Here is a 25,063-nt window from a genome sequence, read left to right as displayed (position 1 = left end):
AAGTTGAGCGCCCAGTGAGCGAATGGTTTGACCTCCATGACTGGCTGTAATGACCTTGCTGGGGTTCGCTCCTTGGTTGCTGCCACTTGGCAAACATGACAGGTCTTCATGTGTTCATGGGTGTTTCTGAATAGGGTATGCCAATAATAACTTGCCCTTAATATTTGGTGGGCTATTGCCAAGCCTGATCCATGCCCGGTTCCATACTTAGTGTGGAACTGCAACATGATGTGCCTTGCCTCTCCTCGATTTACGCATCTTAGGTAAATCCCTTTGTGATTTCTCCAGTATAGGACAGCTCCCTGCAACATAAAGTGGTTGCTCTTCATCCTTAATGCTCTTTTTGCACTGAATTGAGGTGTGATGGACATCTCTGATCAAGCAGATAAAACTTTATGTCATCATACCACTCATCTGGCGAGATTTGTTCAAGTAGGTACTGCTGATGTACAATTCTTGAGCATTTTGTCGCGAGGGTCTGCATTAAAGCTTGACCTCTAACTAGCTTCATGGGCTGGATCTCAATATCGTATTCTTGGATGATGGTCACCCATTTACCTCTCCTTTCTCCCAACTCATTTTGCATCAGCAATGTCTTCACAACAACATCCGACACTATGGCATGTATCGTACTCCTTAATATATAATATCGGAACTACTTGATGGCCTTAACCAATGCGTAAGCCTGCTTCTCTATATTGGGGTACCTTATCTCAGCATCTTTCAGCGTGGTACTCATGAATGCTATTGGGTGTTCCCTTTCTTCTTTTCGCTGAGTTAGAATTGCTGCACAGGTATGCTCAGAAGCAAAAGAGTAGATATGGAATGGCCGTAGATAATCCGGGCTTACCAAAATTGGTGCCTGGACATTAGCTTGTTTGATCTCTTCAAAAGCTCTTTTGGTTACCGGGGTCCATTTTATTTTGGCGTCCTTCTTAAGCATGTCATTAAGGGGGTGGACTATCTCTGCAAATCCGGTTATAAATTTTCTAACAAAATTTATCTTCCCGAAATATGAATTCAGCTCCTCCTTGCTTGCGGGAAGGTTGATTTGTAGTATGGCTTTGATTTTGTCAGGGTCTATTGAGATCCCTCTATCTGAGATTACGTGGTCGAGCAACTTTCCCCCAGTCACTCCGAACATGCATTTTTTGGGGTTTAGAGATACCCCGAATTGTTGGCATCGTCGAAAAACCGTCCTCAGATCATTCACATGATCTTCTCTCTATTTAGAAAATACTGTTAAATCATCCATGTAGATGATTATGCACTTGCCTACAAGGTCTTTGAAAGCGATATCTATGGCGTGCTGAAATGTTGCACTTGCGTTGATCAAACCGAAGGGCATCTGTCTGTAAGCAAACACTCCCCACTTAGTGGTGAATGCAATTTTCAGTTTGTCTTCGTACTCAACCATTACCTGGTTGTATCCGGAATACCCATCCAAAAATGACATCATTTGGGACCTGTTGACAATTTGCAGCACCTCATCCAAAGAGGGCAACAAGTAGCTATCTTTTTTTGATGCCATGTTCAAATTGTGGAAGTCTACGCACAATCGGATTTCACCATTCTTTTTCCTTACAGGAACAAGGTTGGCTACCCAAGTAGAATGTCTTACTGGAAAGATAATGCGGGCAGCCAGTAGCTTCTTCACTGCTTGATAGATCAGAGGTTCTAAGAGAGCATTGATAGGTTGCTGCCTCTGCCTAAATGGTTTTGAATCCGACCTGAGTGGTATAGTGTGCGTTATGATTGAAGTATCATATGTCTTTAGGTCCTCATACCCCCAAGCAGTGATATCTGGAAATTCCCTCATATTTCTGAGAATTTCGTCCCTTTCTTGGGCTGTGCATACCTTACCAATCGGTACATTCTTCTATTATCTTCTGTGCCAACATTGATCTTGCCAGCATCAAAACTTTCTATTAAGTCCCAAACACGGTTGCGGTAACAATTTAGCCTTCTGTCATGGCATGTGTACTGCCTTCCAACTTGTCTGACCACTACTTCTGAATCTCCAAAGCAGTGCAATATCTGTGCTACCTTTTTAATGGCCAACAACAGTCCATGAACCAAAGATTCATATTCCGCTACATTGTTAGTGCAATGGAATTGCAATCTGTAAGCAGCCAAATAAGTTACGCCATTGGGGCTTATTAATTCTATTCTTGCCCCGACTCCTCGCTTAGATTTTGAACCATCGAACCTTAATGTCCAAGCTTGATTCGGGTCCGTTACATTGCAGGTTTGAGTTTTCAGTACATCCGGGTGCTTCTTGCACACTTGGTTCAATGCTGTTCTGCACAACGAGCATGTTATTTTAGAATGTGTAGCATTATGAACTTTGCACTAGTTAGGTAGAATGAAGCAGAAGGCAGTAATATCCTTTCCCTTCTTTATCGGAAATATAGAGGAATCTTGTTCGACAACACGGGCAGCTGAAAGTGCCAGGCTAGAAATCTAGTGGTATCCCTTTACTTTCTATTGATCTAGAGCTAATTTTGATCCTCTCGGTAGTATTGGATTGGTGAATGGAGAAATATTCAAACATAGAGCAGACAGAGAAGATTTTTGGGCAAATGCTATAGACGAGTTTGACATCAAGAAAAGATTGTTCCAGACTACCAGTAAGCTTGATCAGAACGACTAAACCTTTCCTTGTACCAGATCAACTGGAAGATAATGCAGAATATACTCAGCCTGGCTTTGATTAGCATGCATCTCTTGCTACTATCAAATGGTGAAGACTAGAGCATGCAGACTTGACCACCTTGATGCGCTAGTTATGAAATATTTCGGGTGGTGGGTTGATTAGCAATGTCATAGATTAAGACAGGGAAATATAATCTTGACTTATGACCTGATGGGTGAAGCAAGAGGATATTCTTCAAATGAAGAAGCAACTCAAAGTGCCAAACCAATTGAAGGTGCTAAAATGAAGGGGAAGGTATCTATGAATGAAGGACCTGCTGAGAAGAAGAAAATGATAGAACCATCTTGTTTTGCCACATCTAAGAATGAAAACTATATATTAACTGTTGATCAATCATTGGCTGAGATAAAGATTCCTTCTCCAGTTCATGAAGAAGACATAGAATTAATCATCAAGAAGATTAGCAACCTCCTCCTACCGGCACAAAAGTAGTGGAGTCGGACAATGAAATGGATGTTGAGGAAGGTGAATTTCAAGAAGGAAAGATTTCTGCCCTTTAGGATATCATGTGTGAAAAAGGCAATCAGGAAGTGGAAGGCATTGTGCAGCCCACTGTTCCTGATTGGCTGAAGGAAAGGTTGAAAACAAACACACAAGTAGTAGAAGAACAAGAAGAAGATGACATGGCTGATTTCCTGGCCAGGTTAGAGCAACCTACCGTAAAGAAGCCAGCCAGAAGGTTTTCCAGCATCCAGAGAGATGAAACAATATGCAGAACAGTACAGATTACCATACCAAAAGTAGATAAGGCAAAAGGAGATATTTGCTTCTCATGAATACGAAATCACTACATTTAATTTGGGACCAACTACCAAGAAGCAAGAAGCTGGAGATTTGGATAATTTAGTTGCTTCCATGAAGGCAAGACTGGATAAGGAAGTAGGAAAGAAGAACGAGTATAAGAGAGAAGTTGGACACTTGAGGGATTACATTCAGCATTTGACTACTAAGCCACTTGATCAAGCAAATCTAGAAGCTCTTCCGCTCTTGAATTTGCAAGAAGCCGCTGAAAATTCTGAGGAAGAAAGGATAACAGCCAGAGAGACCAAGGCATGGATGGAAAGCATAAGTAAAGAAGCAACCACATTTGCGGGAAGGTTAGCATTGACATATCGACAAACTTCCTCTCTATGCTCCAGAATTGCAAGCATAGCAGAAGCATGGACTGATCTTCAAGACATTCAAGAAAGAATCATTCCCTTCCTTAGAGTGTTGAAAGGAATGTCAAAGCAAGAATTAATTGATGGAAGTATAATTGAAGTAGGAGCAGCATAAGATTTCAGTAGTTGGCACTGGACATTGATTGCACACAGTGAAGTCCTGCGAAAAGTGAAGGTAGATGCTGACAAAGCAGAGGAACAGATAAAAGGAATTCAAGACAAAGTTTACCTTGTAGCTGCAGAGGTACTTGAAAAAGAAGCTATTCGAGAAAGGATATGAAGCCAGAAAATCTAAAAGGCAAGACACAAAAAATCTTCTCCACTTAACTAGTACTGAGGCAAAATTTGTCTAAGGCATCAAACCTCCTGTCCATCAGAGATGCTTTCCAAAAACAAGAATTAGAGTGCGAAATCACTTTGGCTATATGTGCAGATGATGTGTAAGGATTAGAATTCAGAGTTAGTACGCTGCCACATGTCACGATGGAAGAAGTTGATCAGATTGTGTCCAAGTTCATTGAATTTTCCGCTTCTCAATAGGAGAAGGGGGTGCAATCCTAAAAGATAGCACCTTGTGCCACTTGTATTACATGCATTGGATATTAATTTTATTTTGGGAAACTCTATTTAGGGTTAGGTTGTCTTGATCTTGACCATTGATCTTAGATTGATCTCGGCCATTCATTTGTTTTAAGAAACTCTATATAAACTCATTCTCTCATTTCATTTCAGTGTGGAGAGATTTATGAAATTGTTGCATAGAACTACTCGGATAACAAAAAGTTCATTAATAGTATTCTTTTGAAGTCTTATTTGTTACCAAGTGGTTGCATGGTTGCCTATTTTCTTCAACACTTAGGATAGATTTGCTTTAAGTAAATTCCTTTGAAGTTGTTAGATGAATGAAGGATTGATAGTTTAGATTGGTGAAATTTTGCTCATACTTTTGTTGGATGGATGATTTTCATTCAATGTGTAAAGTTAGCTCGAGCTATTGATGTGGATGCTTAACTTCTACTTTGAGTAATATTGTTCAATTGTTGGTATTATTCATAAGTGTCAAAATCTTAAGCACAACCCTAGAAGATTGCACCCGCTTTGCGTAGTTGTCCAAGTGTGGCAAAACAATGTCGTTACCAGTTTCACCTAGTCTACACCATCTCTTGAGTTCATATGAATAGCTTAGCAGTAATTAGAATTCCTAAACCCTTATCCTTTTTTTATCTTTTTGAAGTCCTAACCTAGAAAATCCAAAAAAACAAAGAGCGTTTATTGATAAACTCGCCTAAGTCCAGCTTGTGGATGATATTAGTTTTTAAGTGTAAGTCCCCCTTGTTTTTCATCACACACTACCCAAGAAGCTATCCACATAAAGTCGCTCATTCGCACATATAGACCTTGGAGTCGCCCTGTGGTCTTTCTCGCAATCTTGGCACAAAGAGTGATTTTGTTCAGGAGAGGATAGAGTATCCTTGGATATTTTATTCTAATGTTTGGTATATGATAAAACGTACACCAACAAGGCCTCCGCCCCAAGATGGCCTTTTATGTTGAGCACTTTTTGGAGCTACGTGATGGGCTCATTGTGCATCCTTACCTATCACATCATTGGGCACATTCTCTTTGGATCCCCCTTGGCTCTTTTTGTGTGGGCTCCCATCCTCTCTGTATTGAGATTGATCATCAGTTAGTCAGAGGTAGCAGGATCTACCAGTTTTTTACCATGGGCTAGGCTGAGACTAAGGAGCATTTCATTTTCCGTTGCCCTATATACTATAAGATCAGAGGTAGGTTTTTTTGTTTCTTCAAGGAGGCGCAATCCCTCTCCACCTTTTTCTGATACACTAACTAGAGGTGCCTTGTTCTTTACATTCAAGAGGCTGTTCGGCTACGGGACCTTTTATCTCAGCATCAACACTATGACACTATGCAGTCGTGCTAGCTTATTACTTCCTTTCTTGAGATTCACTCAGATCATGGCACCAAGCGTTGGCTCAGTCCTCCCTCCAGATCTCATTAGTCAATAGTTTCTAGGAAGGTCTCCCTTTTGCAGCGGTGCTCTTCTCCTTCCAGGAAACGTCATAAGGGCTCTAGGCCTCTTGTTGGCCTTTCAGGCAGTGGGTCTATTTTGAGGTTCTTCTTTGCGGTGCAGATTTTGTAGTTGGGGGGGCTTTAGGGGTTTGGGGTTTTCCCTTCTCCCTTCTCCCCTCTTCCCCCCCTCTCTCTCTTTCCTCTCTTTCGGTTCTCTTGCTTGCTTTCTTTGTCTTTTGTTCTTTGTTGTTTTTGTTCGGGCACTATTTGGTGTCCCTGTTGTGGGATGGCCCCCTTGTCTAGTTGTTGGCACTCCCTTTGACTCGTTTTGTGGTCTTTTGTTGGACATAAATGAATCTATCTTATCTTATCTCTATTTAAGTTTATATGTATTGTTCTTGTTCAGTGCAAATGCTTTCTCTTATATTTGAGTGAGAACTTTGCTTAGTACAAGTCAACGAGTATCAGTACCTTGTACTCTCTTTTGGATATGAATTTGTTACATGATCATTAATGCAAATACACATTATCAAACCTTAAACCAGTAGCAAACTTTCCCATATCAACAATATGGAAATTGGTAGCAGTTTGCATTCGAAGTGTTTGGTATAATGTTTGATGAGTAAATGAAGAGGCAGTGCAATATAGGTGCAAAAATTTGGGGTGAAATCCTTAGGGGATATTACAATGTAGGTGTACCCAAATTAGGTCTATATTGAGTCTGTGGCTATGAAATATCAAGTGTTCTAGGGAATCGCTGAAATTTGAATTAGTTTGTTAATGTTAATCCAAAAATATACACCAAATGCCACAAAGTGGTGTTAGTGAGTGCCACTTATTTATGACTGAGTGACATGTAAAAATCTTAATTTTTACTTCCTATTAAGTAGGATGTAAGTCATAAATACCCGCAAGTGATCGTGCCAAATTGTAAGGTCAAGATTAGGATTTATAATGTATCATAGCTAGCCCAATTCAGTTTGTACATGTGTGTGAAAGATGTGAATTCTGTTGCAGCAAGATATTCATTATAAAATATGTTATTTTATCTATATCTGCATACTTTTCATCTTAAATCTAAGAATTTTCCAGTGTGGTTATATATTTGGAATTTTGTTGTTAGTATGTCTTGGGATAGGAAAATTGTTTAGTGTTTGTGGATTGCGCTTTCTATGTCAATTTTATCTCTATAAATTTGCTTTCTCATTCATGTATTTTTTCTAGCATAAATTAGCAAACGCATGAATGGCAAAATTAGTTTTTCACCTCTATAGATGTTTTATATAATTTTACTAATAAGATTATGAATTTGCAGATTGTGGTCAGCATGCTGAATTTTGTTGAACGCACTTCTTCTTATTCGCCACAGATGGATGTAAACATGAATTCTTTTTATTCAGGCATGTTTTCAAAAACTATAAGTTGATTGTTTTTCTTTTCAGTTTATTTAGGCTGCATGCATAAATGGTGGAGATGCATGGAAACCATTTTTGAGACTTGGTTTGTTACATATTGTATGGCTCATTCGACCCCTTAATTAAAAGTTTTGACCTCTCTATTTAACCAACTCTGTGCGGTAGCACAAGCAATTTCATCTCATGTTTGTAATTTAGTTTTTACCTCAGATGATCATGGGACTACCATGCCAGGTTTGGGTTGTGCATATTACGCAAGTAATTGGTAAAAAATTGGATGATATTAACAATGAGAAAACACTCAATAAATAGGATTACAAAGAATTACAAGAGGGCAAGTTTCTAAAAAGAAACTGCCAATAAGATTGAGCAGGATCTTATTAAGATATTTACACTAAGTTTACAATATTGAGCATTAATAATAAAATAATAAAGTATTATTCTAATACCCTCCCTTAATGCTCAATCTATCAACTACACCAATAGACCCCCTGAATTTTACAAACTTATCTAGAGTGAGGGGTTTGGTGAAAATATTTGCTGACTGCTCCGAGGTAGGAACATACAACAACTGAATGGATCCGTCTTCAACCAACTGCCGAATGTAGTGACAATGAAGTTCTATATGTTTGGTTCTTTCATGGAAGACTAGATTCTTGGCAAGTTTGAGAACTCCCTGATTGTCCGAAAACAAGGGAGTCAGACCTGCTTGAGATATTTGCATATCTCCAAGCATCCGTCGAAGCCAAACTTCCTGACAATCTACCTTAACAGCTCCTCTATACTCTGCTTCTGTCGAAGAGAGAGCCACTGCCTGCTGCTTCTTACTAGTCCAGGTGACTGCACCAGATCCCAAACTGAACGCATATCCAGAGGTTGATTTCCTGTCATCAACTGAGCCTGCCCAATCTGAATCTGTGAACCCACTGAGTCTAGGATCATCACTCCTAGTGTAAAGAAGTCCATAATCCAAGGTGCCTTTCACATAGCGCAGGACACGCTTCGTTGCTACCCAATGATCAGCCCTGGGGGCCGTCATGAAGTGTGAGATGTAGCTCACTGCAAAACTAAGGTCAGGTCTAGTGGCAGTAAGATAGATGAGACTGCCCACTAGTTGCCTGAATTGTGTTTCATCTACAAGAGGAGAATCAGACTTGGCTAACAATTTCAGACCAGTCTCCATAGGTGTGGAAGCAGGTTTGCAATCCTGCATTCGAAACCTGTCAAGCAAGCTTTTGGCATACTTAGACTGAGAAATGAAGATGCTGCTATCAGTTTGCCAAACCTCAACACCCAAACAATAATGAAGAAGTCCTAAATCTATCATATCAAAAGTGCTACACAAATCTTGTTTGATTTCTGAAATCAAATGTGTTGAATTCCCAGTAATGATCAAGTCATCCACATAGACAACAAGAAAGAGAATATCATTACTAGAGTGTTTGATATACAGATTACTGTCTGAAGAACTACACTGAAAGCCATGAGCAACCAAGTACTGATCAATTTTTATGTACCATGCTCGAGGAGCTTGTTTAAGTCCATAGAGTGCTTTCCAGAGTCTGCACACTTGCGGTTTTGAACCGACAACCTTGCAAACTAGGAGGGTGCGTCATGTAGACTTCTTCCTGCAATTCACCATTGAGGAAGGCACTCTTCACGTCCATCTGATGGACTTTCCAACCATACTGAGCTGCAATGGCGAGAAGAAGACAAATAGTACTCATCTTAGCAGTAGGAGCAAAAGTCTCCTCATAGTCAATGCCTTCTCGCTGTGTGAATCCTCAAGCAACTAATCTGGCCTTATATTTATCTAAGGTACCATCTGCATGATACTTGACCTTATATACCCATTTATAGCTAATGGGTTTCTTCCCTGGAGGAAGATCTGAAAGAACCCAGATGTGATTCTTCTGAAGACTTTGGAACTCAGCATCCATTGCCTGTTCCCACTCTGGAATCCCTTTGGCCTCTGCATATGTTTGAGGCTCATAGATACTATGGATGTTAGCCATAAGAGCAAAATTAACTGTGTTTTGCTGTTTGCCCTTATTTCTAGAAGCTCTACCCTCAATGAGCTCATCAGGACGAAGATCACTGATGGTCTTAGCCCACCATTTAGGCCAAAGAGTAGATGTCCAACATCAGGAGCAGGAGGAATAATTGGAAGAGGAAGCGAATCAGGATTAGGAGGAGGAGGAAGATGAGCATCTTCCGGAGGAAACTTAGGTAGTGCATCATCAAATTCAGAATCTGCATCATCCCTCCCATCAGGTGAACTGAATGGAAGACGGATACCTAAGTCAGAAGCCTTCAAAGGCTGATCCTCAGAATGCTGTTGAGACGAGGAAAGCTGAAATGGTGCTCGTTCTTCATCGAAGACAACATCACGACTGAAGATAAGACGATCAGAGTCTACATCAATCAGTCGGTAAGCTTTATGGTTGTCACTATACCCTGTAAACATGAGCTTTTGACTCTTGGAGTCCAACTTAGTGCGCTTGGCATCAGGAATCCACACATAAGCTAAAGAGCCAAAAATTTTCAAATGGCTGATCCGAGGTTTGCGACCAGACCATGTTTCCTCAGGAGTCTTATTTTTAACAGCATGAGTGGGTGACCTATTAAGAAGATAGACTGCTGTGAACACTGCTTTTGCCCAATATTTCTTAGGCACGTTTCTATGTTCCATCATAGACCTAGCCATTTCTGTAATGGTGCGGTTACGACATTGTACAACGCCGTTTTGCTGAGGGGTGTATGGTGTGGTTAACTGACGTTCAATGCCATGTGTATCACAGAAAGTAGAGAAAGCAGAAGAACAAAACTCCTCCCCATTATCAGACCTAAGAGTAATAATAGAAGAACTAGACTCGTTTTCTACTAAGGTGTTAAATTTTTGAAATACAGTAAACACATCTGATTTGTGCTTAAAGAAATACACCCACATTTGACGATTGAAATCATCAACAAAAAGCAAGAAATACCTGCACCTAGTAACAGAAGTTGTATTCATAGGAGCACATACATCAGCGTGGACCAGCTGCAATACCTTAGAGGCTCGCCATGAGTCACCATCCTTGAACGGTGTTCGGTGCTGTTTCCCAACCTGGCAAGCTTCACAAATGCGATGATGCTAAGTCTGAATATCAGGGAGACCATGTACTAAGTCTTCCCGAACAAGTTGTGCAAGATAGTGAATTAGGTGACCATATCGCTGATGCTAGAGACTACTGATAGATGAAGATTTAGCTGCAAAGGCATGCTCAAGAGAATCACCTGTATCCACAAGTCTATATAGACCATGATCCTCAATGCCAACAACTATTGTAGTGCTAGAAGCACGATCAACAATCGAGCACTTATGTGTACTGAAAATGACATCTAGCTGAGGAGAATGTCGCATAATCTGACTGACAGAAGGGAGGTTAAGTTCCATACCAGGAACATAGTACACATTGAGGAATATGAGATTCCTCCCTGCGTCCGCTGCTCGGAAGCCAATCTGGTACGGCAATCTTTGATCACATGACCAAATTTGTGACAGTGATTGCATTGCACCTTCTTTTTCTTGAAACCATCTTGAGACTGAGAAGAGCCCTTCTGCTGAAAGGACTGGGATGACTGGGATTTGCCTTTATCCTTGTGAAAGGATTTGGCAGCAAAGGCATGTTCTGAGGAGGTTGAAGTAGCACCGCTACCAAACTGTTGTTTCCAATGATCCTGCTGCAGTAGTTTGGTGCATAACTCTGGAAATTTCAGATCAACATTAGTAGAAGTAATGTTGAGAGTCTCTATAAAGTGCTCATACGGTTTTGGTAGACTTTTCAGAGTAATGACTACCATATCCTCTTCCTCCATGTGTCGACCAATAGCTTCGAGCTGATCTCGAATGTCCTTAATCTTTGTAAGATGCTTCTGTAAGGACATGCGTTCATCCATCATAATGGAGAACAACTGATTCTTCAGAAAAAAGGCTCGACTCTTGTCGGACATCTCATGCAACTCCTTCAAATGCTTCCAGATATCTGCAGCTGACTTGCCGAAAGGAATCTGAGGTAGCTGGTCATCTGTAACAGAGAGCTTGAGAAGCATAGCAACTTCTCGATTACGGTCATCAAACTTGTCCTCGTCAGCTCCAGGTGTTTGAGGACGGGTTTCCGTGCCCAAAACAAGATTATCCAGGCGGCGATATTCAAAATGTTGGAGAATTGTCCCTCCCTGTAACTAGAGACGCACCAAGAACAACTGTCACGATTTTGAGGAAAAAATCGGCAAACCCTCCAAACTATTGCAGATGAGCAAGATGCTCGAAAATACACTGCAAACAAGAGACTAGTGCAGATGTTCGCACAACAACTCTAGGTGCGACTAAAAACAGACTGCAGCAAAGTACAATTTTTGAGGAAAAAATCATAAACCCTGCCATGATTTTTCTTTTACAGGGACAAAAAATATTTAAAAACCCAAAGACTTTTTTAAGGGAAAAAAATGTTAAAACCCATCAGAATTTTTTTTCAGGTAAAAAAATATTAAAAACCGAAACAAACATCGATGTCCATAAGCCATCTTCATGCTTTTCGAGGCATGAAAAACAAGGTACTGAAAAGATACTAAGTGCAAAAAACGTGATTGCCTTCCAACATCAAGTTGGTCAATGACACCATCTTGCACATTTCCCAATGCACGGAAAACGTAAAACTGAGAAGAGGCGTTGGTACGAAATTCAAAAAATTCGAATCCCAATGTATAAACAGAGGCAGATGCAGGTATAGACTTCAAAAAATGAAGTACGACTGGCACGAATTTCAAGAAAAAAATTCCAGCTGACCCAAAAAAATCCAAAGACAACCCAAAAATCCTTGCGAAAAACCCAGAAAGAATTTGCTGTTGGAATTTGGATCCGCTGGCTCAAAAATCGAGGCACCCAAAAAATTCTGACGACGACCCAATTGAAATCTCGAAAAACCCACCAAGAATCTGCAATCGAAATTTTTTTTGACTTGATCTAAAGGGTAAAAACCCTAGTAAAAAATGCAGATTTCTGTCCAAAAATGGTAGAAAAAAATTTGCAGGGGGGAAAAAAATGCGTCGCATGGTTGCACGAAATGCAGGAGAGACGGGTCACGGGAGAGGGCAGAAAATAGGGAGAAAACCCTAGTAGTTGCAGCCAAAACGAACTGCCAAAGTAGCAATTTTGAATAAACAAATAAATTTTTCAAAAAAACTGTTAAAAATTCGTGACAAATTCTTAATTGAAAAATAATTTTAGAAAATAACTTGCCTCTGATATCATATTACACAAGTAATTGGTAAAAAGTTGGATGATATTAACAATGAGCAAACGCTCAATAAATAGGATTACAAAGAATTACAAGAGGGCAAGTTTCTAAAAAGAAACTGCCAATAAGATCGAGCAAGATCTTATTAAGATATTTACACTAAGTTTACAATATTGAGCATTAATAATAAAATAATAAAGTATTATTCTAATAGTGCATAGAAACTTTCCTTTCCATCTCGCCCTCGCATTTTGTTGTGAACGGTGTGGTTATATTTCTTCCTTCTTCTGTGTGACACGTGAATTTTCTTATACATTGTGTATTCTTATAGCATCCTCTTTGGTTTCACTCAACAACCATCTTAGGTAGTTTACTCTTTCATCTCCGTATTGTTCAGAGTTCCAACTTTCAGTTGATAACATAACTAGTGGAAGTTGAATTTATTGGAGGATTTACTTGCTTTTCACCCTTCTAGAATATTGTGGCCTTTAGCTTGCTCTATGCCAAAATATCCTTGCCTTTAGCGATTTGTTACAGCTGGCACCCAATACAAGGATATGAATTTATTCATTATTATTGTTGTACTGAAAGCTTATGGCCTAGGTGGCATATTAGTGGGATGGAGCTTGGAAATTGTTTGAGACAATACATTCCCCCTCCTAGCCAATGCATAAATAAACCTAAGGAATATCCAACTGCAAAAGGCATTATTATAATGAAGAAGATAGAAATTGTATTTGCCTTCATAGTGTAAGGACCTCGAAAACTCAAACTACATAAATATTGAATTAATGCATTTAAAACATCATCAAATATGAATTACTCTCAAAACTTCCTTTAAATATAAGAATAAAATCACAATGTACAATTACAATTACAATTTCAAGGAGTTCATGTGCTTATTCTAGGAAAGCACAAATACATAAGTTATAAGTACAATGATGATGACCCACATGCTGTGATGATATAATACAAGTGAAGTACAATACACAAGTTACAAATAAATAGAATACAATTGTCCTTGCTTGCCACCAACCATATGTTTATCTACTAGCTAAGGACAAGAACATGGCCCAGGCGCTTTTTCACCCAACCACAAAGCAATTATGCTTCCTCAAAGTTCTTATGACACGATGGACCATTGACCCTACACATCTACTATATGATAATGCAATGACATATTATCAGGATATGTTAAAAAAACATATTAAATACTATATGATAATGCAATGACATATTATCAGGATATGTTAAAAAAACATATTAAGTAAATTTTCTTGGCAATTTATCTATTTCAATGAACTAGGCTTTGGCCAAAGCACTTTTAAAATGCAGAATCCTCCGAAAAGAGAATCATCCTTCTCTGTTGTTCCACATTTGACATCCCTTCCCAGAAACATAGCTTATCCCACACAATGCATCAAACACTAATGATCCCACGTTCATGCATTTTCCTATGAATAGACTTCTCATTCTCCTACATAGCTTTTCGTATGCATCCTAGACAATTCACATTCTGCATGATCATTTAATGCATCTCCTACATCCAACTTACAATCAATCCTATAGTTATGAGTCTACATGGCTATTCAATGCGTCTTGATTGAATCATATACATATATTTTTCTAATGCATTCCTATTAATTCATCATTCTAAATGGCTTTTTCAATGCATTACAAATGAGATCATTTCTATGACTTCAAATGCATTTCTATCATCACATTGAGATTATTTACATGACTTCATATGCATTTCTATTATTGTATATGGCTGTTACAATGCATCGTTTTGCAATCATTTACAAACATCATATTATCATTTTGAGAACAATAACATATTTTAAAGAAGACATGATAGTTAAGAAAACAGATAATTGCATGATTATGAGTAAATTTCTTTTAAATGTTCAGTTCAAATTGAGGGCAAATGCAGATTTATAACAGCAGTAATAATCATGAAGATGCATTAAAAAAAGCCATAAAGAGAAGGTATATCGTATGTATGTATATATGAGATAACTTGTATGTATATGCATATACGTTCTCTACTATAACAAATTATATTCATATTTTCAGTTTCAGTTTCATAACTAACTGATTTTCAGATGAACATGAAGCATTAGCTATCTATGTTTCTATATATCTGGTTTTAAACTGTAACGTCATTTGTTTCAGATAACAAGGAAAAACGACAATCAGTTTTGTTAGTTTTCTCTATGTTTTTTTGTATTTATGCAACTATCTTGATACAACTTGAAAATTCATTGATTTAATATTCTTTAGCTATACTACTGTTCAGTTTCCTGCGATCAGAACCAACTTATTGTGTTGTCTTCCTACTAGCTTATCATGGTAATGAGCAATGAAGAATTATTTCTCTGCACTACTTGTTTCACCTATGGTTTAATGATAAATCTTTGTTTTCATGATATGACGAACAATTATTCGACTATACTACAGTCGTAAATCTAATGAGGATAAGATCATAAGACAATTTTAGATATACATATATACATTTTATCTAGCTTCAATATTTAGTTCAGATTTTACAAGAAAAATAATTGACCTACTTGGATATTGCCTGAAAAGCTTTGACGGGAAATGGGTTGAGCTTGTAACCTTCAATGCTCAACTTAATCTGCTCTATCCCTTAATTTAATTGCCTCTAATCACCTTTCGAACGTGGATATCAGATTCTAGAGTATCTTCCCAGTCTTGATTGTATTCAAATGCAACTACAGGCAATGCTGTTGTTCTAATATCCTCTATGTTTCTTGCTGATTCTACTATGAAAAGCTATGTCAGAATTACTACGCCCAGAGAAAGAATAATATCTTATGTAGATTGCCTGTATGTGGAGGCATTTATTTTTTAAAAATAGCAGCATATTCTTTCCTTCATAATGGTGTGCATGTGCCACTTAGTGGCTGTTTCAAAACCAATCTTTGATCACCTTTACTATTTGGGGTTCGATGGCTTATGATATCAAAGTTGTCAGCCAGCTTATTCATTTTTGTTGAATTTGGTTTAATAATAGCATTTGATGTCATAAGGATTTTCATTTACTATTCCATAATCCATACGTTTCACTTTAAGAGCAACTTTCGAATGGTGGTATTACAATGCATTGCCATAAATACATTTGATGGAAACAATGTATTGCAGCACTTACGAATAATATAAATTTAGCACCATTCATTATAATATTGTAAGTGTCATGTGACCATTATCACTTGCAATATTACAATAGATATTTTACTGAAATAATTGGCTTCCAAATTATTATGAGTCTTAGCAAATCAACAATAGTTTCTTGTATGAGCACGTATAGGCGTGCCTATACTGTCATAGGTATACGTTTATGTGAGTGCATACATGTACAAATAAATATGTACACGTACCCATGTATTTGTACTCATATGGTGACATAGTCATGCTTATAAGTGAACTTGTAAGTTTCTATGTGCAATTGTTAATAAATGACAAACATAATACATTTCTTATTGCACTTTTCATTTTGAGCATATATCATTACATGAAAAGCAGAGATGACAATATATTATCATAGCACTCCAACATATACATGTTATCAGGCAATGCACCAAATAAATACAATGTACAAAATTTTACTTTTTCTTTTCTAATTATTCACTCATAAGCATCAATGGACATATGTATGCATGACAATTGAATAGAAGCATTCACTATATCATTCATATGCATGATCTATGTGGTGTGTGATATGGTTCCCACCATGGACATTGTTTACATAATGGCTAGGAGCCCTCTCCTTGACCATGTTCTTGTCTTTGACTAATCTGGCATCCACTTAAACTCATTTGCACATTAATAGGTTAGCCCATAAAAAACATTATCATTATACATATCTAGTCCAAAGCATCATCAATTACTCATTAACGAAACAACATCATTAAAATCTAATTTAATCACTTTTAAATTAAGCATATCATTAATCTATTTAACTTAATCCATTCAAACATAAATAAACTAATTAAATATCTAAATCAAATTTCTATGCATTATTAAAAATAAGCAAAATAATGGGACATGACATCCTTCCCCACTAGGAAGAGACATCATCTTGATGTCTTATTACTTACACACATACAAAAGCAGGAAAGTATCACACTAAGAAATCAGAGCATCATTTCAAAGTCCAAACATCAATGTCAAAGTATCTAGCTCCTCAACTGAAGAAAAGATTTGTCTATCTCCTCTGTATCGTTCCAAGTAGCACTATTTTCAGAATATTGGTCCCATTGGACTTTATTTTTCTCTACATCTCTATTACGCAGCTTGAGGCTATGTCGATCAATGATACGAAGGGCTCTACCAGTACCACCCTTGGATCCTGAACTTGTAAAGCATGCCAATCAAGTATGTGTGATGCATCAAGATGATGTAGCTTAAATAATGATACATGAAAAACATTGTGAATTCCGACAAGAGCAGGAGGTAGGGCAAGTTTGTAAGCAATGAGGTTGATCAATTCTAAAACAGTGAACAAACCCGTTGACGGGTGTTTTATGACCACACCAACACAGAATAATGTTTCCAACAGTCACTTTATCCTCTCTTGAGCAAAATCTTGTGTATGCTAAGATTTTGGAAGATCATACAAGTGATTCGAAGGTTCCTACTGCGAGCTTGCGACTTCATGATGGATATGAGCTCGTTTGGCTTGATGTTTGCTGGTAATCCAAGGGGGACCTTTCGTAAAATGGAACAATCCTTAAGGAGACTTAACAAATTCAGACTTCAAAGAAGTATGGTGAATAATTTAGCAATGATAAGTGTTTTTTGGAAGATTTTCTCAATAAAATATACGGAAAGTAAATAGGAAAGGATTTAGAGAGGTTCTAATCTAAGTCTAAAGACAACAAATGCTGAAGTGAAATCGACCAAACTTTGTTTCACCAACTTCAAACAACTATGCAAAGCGAGGTGCAATCTTTAGGGGTTGTGCAAAAGGTTTTCATATCACCAATGAACACCATCAAAGAACAATGCTCATTCGATAATTGAAGTTAAACATACACATTTAAGAGGCTTGGTCCAACCTTGCATTGCAAATAGAAATCATCTATTTGCAAAAGGTATGAGCGAATGATCTCACTACAAAACAAAGTTGTCTATCTCATTCATATAATTACATGAAAACAAATCTAATTATTTGAGGAAGAGAAACCATGCAAACTTCAAAATAACTCAAGTAAACACCAAATTCCAATGTATTACTCTTATTATCTTGATAGCTTATAGCAACAATCTCATACAAATTCTCCCTCCTTTACAAATGAAGGGGTGAACCCTTTTATAGGCCCCCAAGAATGAAAATGGACAGCCAAGATTACATTGAAATCAAGGGCTAAAATTTTCCCTGTAATGTCGTAAATTGTACACCCTTGATTAGGGTTGTCCAATTTCACGTTTAGGTTAGCACCCATCTTAGTGTGTTGCATTGCATTTTGCATTTTCAAAGTTCCTCTATGAGTTTATTTATTAATTTAATGAAATCTAAGGTTCTCTCTCACCAATTCACATATTATAATATTGGGCCTTAACCCTAAGCGTGCCCCTTTTAATTTTATTTTAATTAATCCTAATAAAGTCCTAATTTTGAACTTCAAAGCACATTTTCACACATCTAAACACCTTGGATTGACGCACCAAGCTGGATTTGACTTTGTAATCATGATACCTTGCATCCCTAGAAATTTGGAATAAAGTTGGTCGGACCGGAATGGTACCATCTGGGTCTCGACTTTTTCTCCCTATATTTCGGGATATTAATTTGGCGATATAATATTATTCAAATCACACTTCGTGCGAAATTTCATCAATTCTAAGTTGGCCTATGATCAAAATTAAAGTTAGTGTTTCATATATATAACCTTTTCTTTCCGCATTTGAAGGATCCATTCTCTAGCAATTGAAGGGGAGACCTCTTATGAAGTGAAAGTGCAAGTTTTTATGTGGAGTCTACAATCAACAAATTCATCATTCATCAAGTCTTCATCAACCTTTTTTATCATCAATTGAAGTTTGGTCAGATATTGAAGAATAATAAAGAGATCATCGACTGTTGATTGGCTTGTACCTCTCCCTAGGGGTTGGGTATGGTTTCATGTTATTTTAATTTCTCTATGTGAGTTTTCAGATTTACATATCATTCATTTTCAAATTTGCATTATTGCTTTAGATCTACATTGCATTTGTGGTTTGAAGTATTTACATTATGCTCATTTAGGGTTTTTACTCCAAACATAGGGTAAAACTCTAGTTTTGCATTTCAGCTCATTAGGATCTTACAAACACATGAGATTTTAGGGCACACACACTTTTCAATACTTTATTGGCTATTTGTGGAGGTGGAAATCACCAAAACAAGGGGTTTGACTAAGGCATCATTTTTCAGATCATAGGTGCAAGTACAGGTTTCTGATGGAGGTGTGAACTTTCAAGAAGTCATAATCAATAGGCACAAATCTAGATTCAGAAACAGGACCCAGACCTCTGGGACTAAAGCGCCCAGTGCCTTGGTCCACCTCATCCTATGACTGTTTTTGGCAATTGAGATCTTTGGCACCTGAGTTTGCAGATTATCAGTTTCCATCTTAGTACAGTGACAGAGACCAGAGTGCCCAACGCCTTGGTCCTGCTCAATCAGGCTCATGTTTCAGTGACAGATGCACATCAAAATTCCGTTTTCAACTCCGTATTGTGTATCTCAATCTCAATTATTCATTTGTCTGTCATTTACTATTTTCTTAGTTATTCTCATACTTTCACTAGCTTAGTTTTTTTGCATTTTACATTTGACTCATTTCCCTTTCATATTAGCAAAGGAATAGAAACCCTAAAAGTATTACTTGGCTCTCTTTCACAAAGGAAGTCAAAGTGAATCACTTCCTTAGGATTTTTCCTATTCCAATGTGTGAATGAGAGTGAGATTAGGTCTTAGCATACCTGATTCCATTTTCACCCCACACATCCCCTTGCAAAACCCTTATTAGGTTTTCAATCAAATAACCTATGTAGCATCAAGTAATGGGCTTGGCCATAAATGAGGAATCACGCCCACTATGGATTAAATAACCCTTCACTTCTAAATAAGGCGTCCATCATGCATTAAGTAGCCCACCACTCCAAATAAGGTGTCCATCACAAATTTAATAGATTCTTGCCCAAAAATAGGGTGGCCACTATCTCTCTCTTTGAGGGTGAAATGCAATGAACCTGGTCATGACGGCCTTGAGCTTCCCTACGGAGACACTTGGTGTAGTCTGGTCATGACGACCTTGAGCTTCCCTATGGAGATACTTGGTGTAGTCTCTAACTTATATTCCAAAATAGCAATATCCTTTTCACACTTTGGAGGAAACCTTCTCCCGTCTTAACATTGTGTCTTTGGTCTTGTGCATTACGCTTGAGAATAAGGAAACATTCTCTAGATGACCTTCTAAGAAGGAATCCATGAAGAAGAACTCATGCTACCTGTCTTTCAGATTATCCATTGTCAACTCCTCATCAAATAGTCTTTTTGCAAATAATGTCTCAACAGTATTGATGATTTCCTTTTGAATTTTCCTGACCGCTGTCCTCAATAGGGCTGACTCCATATTTGATCTTTCTAAGAATTTCTTCCTGGTATTTACCGCACAATACCACCGAGGGAAGTTGTATGCTTCATTTTCTTTGATGACTTCTCCATCAATTAACGCTTGCCTGGTGATTTCCATTAGTACCTCAAGACGTGCAATAGTCATGTCCTGATAGATGTGTGTCCTCCCATGACTGGTCCACACTTTACAATCTGCCAAGGATAGCCAAGATTCTCTAGGAAAACTGAGCCAAGTCTTCAATGAATTTGCCTATTGCAGTGAAGATGTTCTTTACCCATTTTTTAGAACATTGGGCGATTTTCCTTATCTCTTCAAGTCCATCCACTAAATCGTGTGTAAGAGAAGAGGGAGGAACAAACGCTTGATCTTCCTATTTGAACATATGCATTAAGCATCGTATATATTCACATAAAGCTTTGTTCTCATTTTTCAACTTCTTATTTTTCTCTTCCATTTTCTTTATCCGTTCCTCCAGTTCCAAAAAGGAATCCTCAAAATCTTCTATCAGTTGTGCCCTAGTAGCACGTCCCAGATCAATTGTTGTAATATTATACTCATTTGGAGTGATCTTGTTTTGGTCCTTGTCAACCCTGGGTACTGCCGCGTACAAAGTCTTGGATCCTGACTCATTTCTAGTGACTCTGGAGAATTTCTTTGCCGCTTTCTTTTCCACTGGGTTATTAATTTGGCTCAAAATTTCTTCAATTTAAACTGTAGGATCATTTTTTTCCTCTGGCTCCTTCCTTATTCTTTCTTTCAACCAATCCAGAGTAGCTGTCTGTTGATCATGTGCCTCTACCCGCTCCTTTCCCTGTGTTACTTCCTCAAAGAGTCGTAAGTCTCCCATTGTTATTTCTTTGAAACAATCTTGGATATCTTGTTTTGTATCCAGAGGAAAATCTTGTTCTTCATTTCTTTGTTGAACAGGCCTTCGAAAAGCATTGATGCTGAGAATATCTTGTGCCTGCAAAATGTCTTGGCTGATTTCTTGCTACTTCTTCTGTGAAGATATCAACTTCATGCACACCTGAGGAGCTATTAGGTGACTATGCTTCTTCCAACCTTCGCCTCTTCTGTTGTGGTTCCTCTCTTTGAACCTCTTGCCTTTTCCTCATCTGTGAATCCCTATGAATGCTTTCTCCTTTCCACGTTCTGTTGTTTCCTGGGGATTTGTTTCTTCTCTAGCTTGAGCTCTTGATGACCCCTCAGCGGCCTTATCTTGGGATTCCAAGTCTCCCTTGAAAGATCCCCAACCCAATTCTAACCAAATCTGACCCAACCCAACTTTTTGTTTTGTTGATAAAGTCTTTGGCCAGCATATGTTAAGTGGGGGTTTGACTGATTTCTTTGTGTTGTTTGGGTTTTTGAGAGTTTTTGGATAATGTTTTGAATGCTAAGTGAAAGAAATAGCTGAAACAATAGAGAATAATGCATAACACATTAGGAAGGCAATTAAGATAACTTTCTTTTACTTAAAAAGACTGATGTACATACCTTTAATTGAGCATTAAAGTTTGATACAAATTTCTAGCAGATAAAATATAAGAAATCGGCTCTAATATTAGCTACAATTCCAAATACACCGTAGGGTTTGATACCCTTATTTCCAAAATGGAGTGGTTGGCTAAGAAGAAGCTGGAAATGAGTGGTGATGACCTCTAAAAGGTCTGCCCTGCAATTAATTGATAGAAACCTACGCTCAAATTGATAAATCTGCACTAAAATCCCCAATGAAGGCTGCCAAATGCACACTGAAGCTAAATACTGAGGTAACCTGTCACTAGGAGAGATGGGTTTTCGTCCGAATCTCCAAATTCTTTCAAAAGTTTGCATTTCTAGAAGCTCCAAGCTGCTGAAACCTTCAAGTTTGCTGCTGATTTAAAAATTGGAAGCATAAGAAAGAATCCAATTGATAAACAAAATGTCTTTTCATCTATTTTGGGGTTACTATTTGGTCTTAAAAATCATAAAATATCATTGAGGGTCTAATTCCTCATTGTGCCCCTTTTTAAAAACAACTTAAGTTAGTAGGATGGGGAGCACTTTTTACTATTCATCTTATGTTTCTCTATTACTATTCACATCAGGCCAACTTAAATATTTCAATTTTAACCATGGATTCAACCCTAGAACTCCAATCTAAAAGGCCTAAAAAGCTCCCTGCTGACTTCCACAACCCTACGATACCCTAATAGTAGGCCAACCTTCGCTCAAGTCTAAGATGCCTAAGGAAGGGACATTACATCCCATCAAATTATAAGTCAGACAAGCATTCTTTGCCTTCAACTTATTAATGTGACGTTCAACCTAGTGCCTCGTGAATTTTGTAATTGGCCGGCTTAGGATATCCAAATCAACAATTTATGGTTTTGACGAGTTAGATGCTTGGAATGCCTTATCTTTTTCTTTTTCATAATCAAGGTAAAGAATGTTCACATCCTCTTCTACCTGATTTGGAACATGGATGATTTTGCATATACTCATCTTTAGTGACAACCTAAAAAACATTATTTTCCTAATCTCATAATCATCCTTGGAGTTAGCCCAAAAATCTTCTAGTTGTATCTTATTCTTGCGTCTCGTGCTAGCCACCATTCTTATCTTATCGTACGGATTAAAATCCGATCTTGCAGTGTGGGGTGTGAGGTGGTAGGATTGTAGTTCTCCTCCGCTAACTTCTCTAGCGTTGCTAATGATGGAAACATTTCATCATAATCTCCCATGACAATTGGAAATTCGAGCCCACCTTTCTTCTTCTTTTTCTAAATCCTGTCATAGGCAGTTAGTTGTCTCGTTACTTCCAGTAGCACCATTTTATCCGTTGGGTATCTTGGGAGCCTATAGGGATAGGAAGAGAATCCTTGAACCTGGATGTAGGTGAACCACCGAAATTGGATAAACCAAGCCCTGTATTGGCTTCACCAACTTCCCACTTCTTGGGACAGCCTTGTGTGAACACCTTGCTATAAGGAAAAAACAATGTGCATAGTGAAGGTGTCATTTGCTTTCCTGAAATGAATAGTGTTGTTCATATGCAACTGTGGATAGCATTCATTGACTTTCAATTGTCTTGGACCACATCCTATGAATCCTTTTCTTGATAATCCGTTGAACTTGCCCATCCTTGCCAACAATATAAACAATATAGGAGCTCATGTAGAAGGACTGGGATTGCTTCAATTTTTTTAGTTATTTGTCTAGGTTGTTGCTAATTATCCTTGCCCAATCCACCATCTTTATGGCATCCATTACTTCCTCAATGAAGTAAAACATCCATGGCTCAAAGATGAATGCCTATGGACATCCCATAATTCAGCTCATCATCAGCATGAGATCACCATATTCTTGCTTGAAGTCTATGCTCATGAGCTTCTTGGGCATTTTGGAATGGTGAGGGTTTGGCTTTTGCATCCACTTTTTGTTAATGATTCCAACACACCCTTTTATTGTGGAGTCTTAAAGTGTATCCGCCCTTTCCTTTGTTTCGAACATCATGGATTGAAATGCAAGGATTCTGAAAGCCTCACAAATTGCCTTTTCTTTGAGATTTGCAAAGAGTTTACCTTTAGGTGCAACAATTGCCCTTCTCTCGGCGTCATGGTGTTTTGCACATTCAATGATTAGCTCCCAGCACTAGATAGTAGGAGGGAAACCAGTAGCCACCACAATTCCACTTCTAACTATCTTCTTGGCAACAACTGACGAAGGATGTCCATCGTGACCAAATATCCTTTTCCTAAATTCTTCCAACTTGAATATTCCTAAGTTGCTGTCACTGACTTGTCTGCACTTTGAAATAATGTTTGACTTAGGGAGGAATCCTTTCTATTGATTCTTGATTTGCGTCTGCCTAGAAGTGTTTGCCACCTTGCTTGACTCTGCCATTCCTCCGAAGATAAGAATTTCTAGATTATGAAAACCCGCTCCTTAGCTATTTTGACGTCTTGCTCTTGCTTAAATTGTCCAAAATGCGTTGTGAAGAATGAACTCTCATGTCTTGTTTAAATAGGAAATTTGCCCACCACGTTGCCAAGTTGGCACTAAGATAAATTTGGCAATTGCTTTAATTCCATTCCAATCACACATCATGTTTCCATAATGAGGGGGAGTTGACTTGTCATTTTGGTGGACCCCGCTCGTCATACTTGACTTCAAAAATAAGAACTTCCATTATGTCTTGAGTTATGCCACATTAATGAAGAATATTCCATTTTGCATGCTGAAATGTTGTCTTCCACACGTTTCTTTCTTTCTTGGGCACATATGAGATATTGTGAAGGATTTTCTTGCCTTAGTGAAATTCTTGAGTTTCTATTTTTGAGGAATCCTTGAGCGCATATAAATTCTGGAGGAGGATTTGGCAACACTTAGCAAAGTTTATCATTTCTTCCCTTCCTGGAGGTGGGCGCATTCTTGAGGTGATGGAGGATTTTTATCATACTTAGCCATTTTCCAAAATTTCCAAGTCAGTCTATATGCAAGGGCACATTTGGGTCTGAATGAAGAATTTTTCACATGAGGGATAATCCTCCTTGCTTAGGAATTTGCGCCCAAGGAGGGATGTTGGGCGCATTTGAGTGAAGTGAAGGATTTTCTAAAAAATGGAAAAATCTGTCCTGTTGATGTGTTTTTTATGACAACGTCTAACACAGAATAAAGTCACCAACGGTCACCTTATTCTCTCTTGATCAAGATTAGTCTGTATGCTAGGATCACTTAAAGTTCAAACGGCTAATTCCAAGGTTCCTTCAGTACGTGGACGTGACTCAGATGTTTGATGGGTTTGAGAATAACCCAAGGGGCCTTATGCGTG

At 38.1% G+C, this 25,063-nt stretch overlaps 1 protein-coding gene across 1 annotated transcript in view; it reads left to right on the top strand.

Annotated features, from left to right (window-relative positions):
• Positions 1–25,063, top strand: part of LOC131044479 (protein OSB2, chloroplastic) — a 182,501-nt gene that overhangs the window by 79,655 nt on the left and 77,783 nt on the right. The window contains exon 3 of the mRNA XM_057977804.2: positions 7,223–7,311. Coding sequence (XP_057833787.2) covers positions 7,223–7,311 — 89 coding nt within the window. The remainder of the gene's footprint in view (positions 1–7,222; positions 7,312–25,063) is intronic.

This window comes from Cryptomeria japonica, chromosome 10 (assembly GCF_030272615.1).
Source record: "Cryptomeria japonica chromosome 10, Sugi_1.0, whole genome shotgun sequence".
Classification (NCBI taxonomy): domain Eukaryota; kingdom Viridiplantae; phylum Streptophyta; class Pinopsida; order Cupressales; family Cupressaceae; genus Cryptomeria; species Cryptomeria japonica.
Note: the sequence above shows the minus strand (reverse complement) of the source record. Positions and strands in the feature narration are given on the sequence as shown.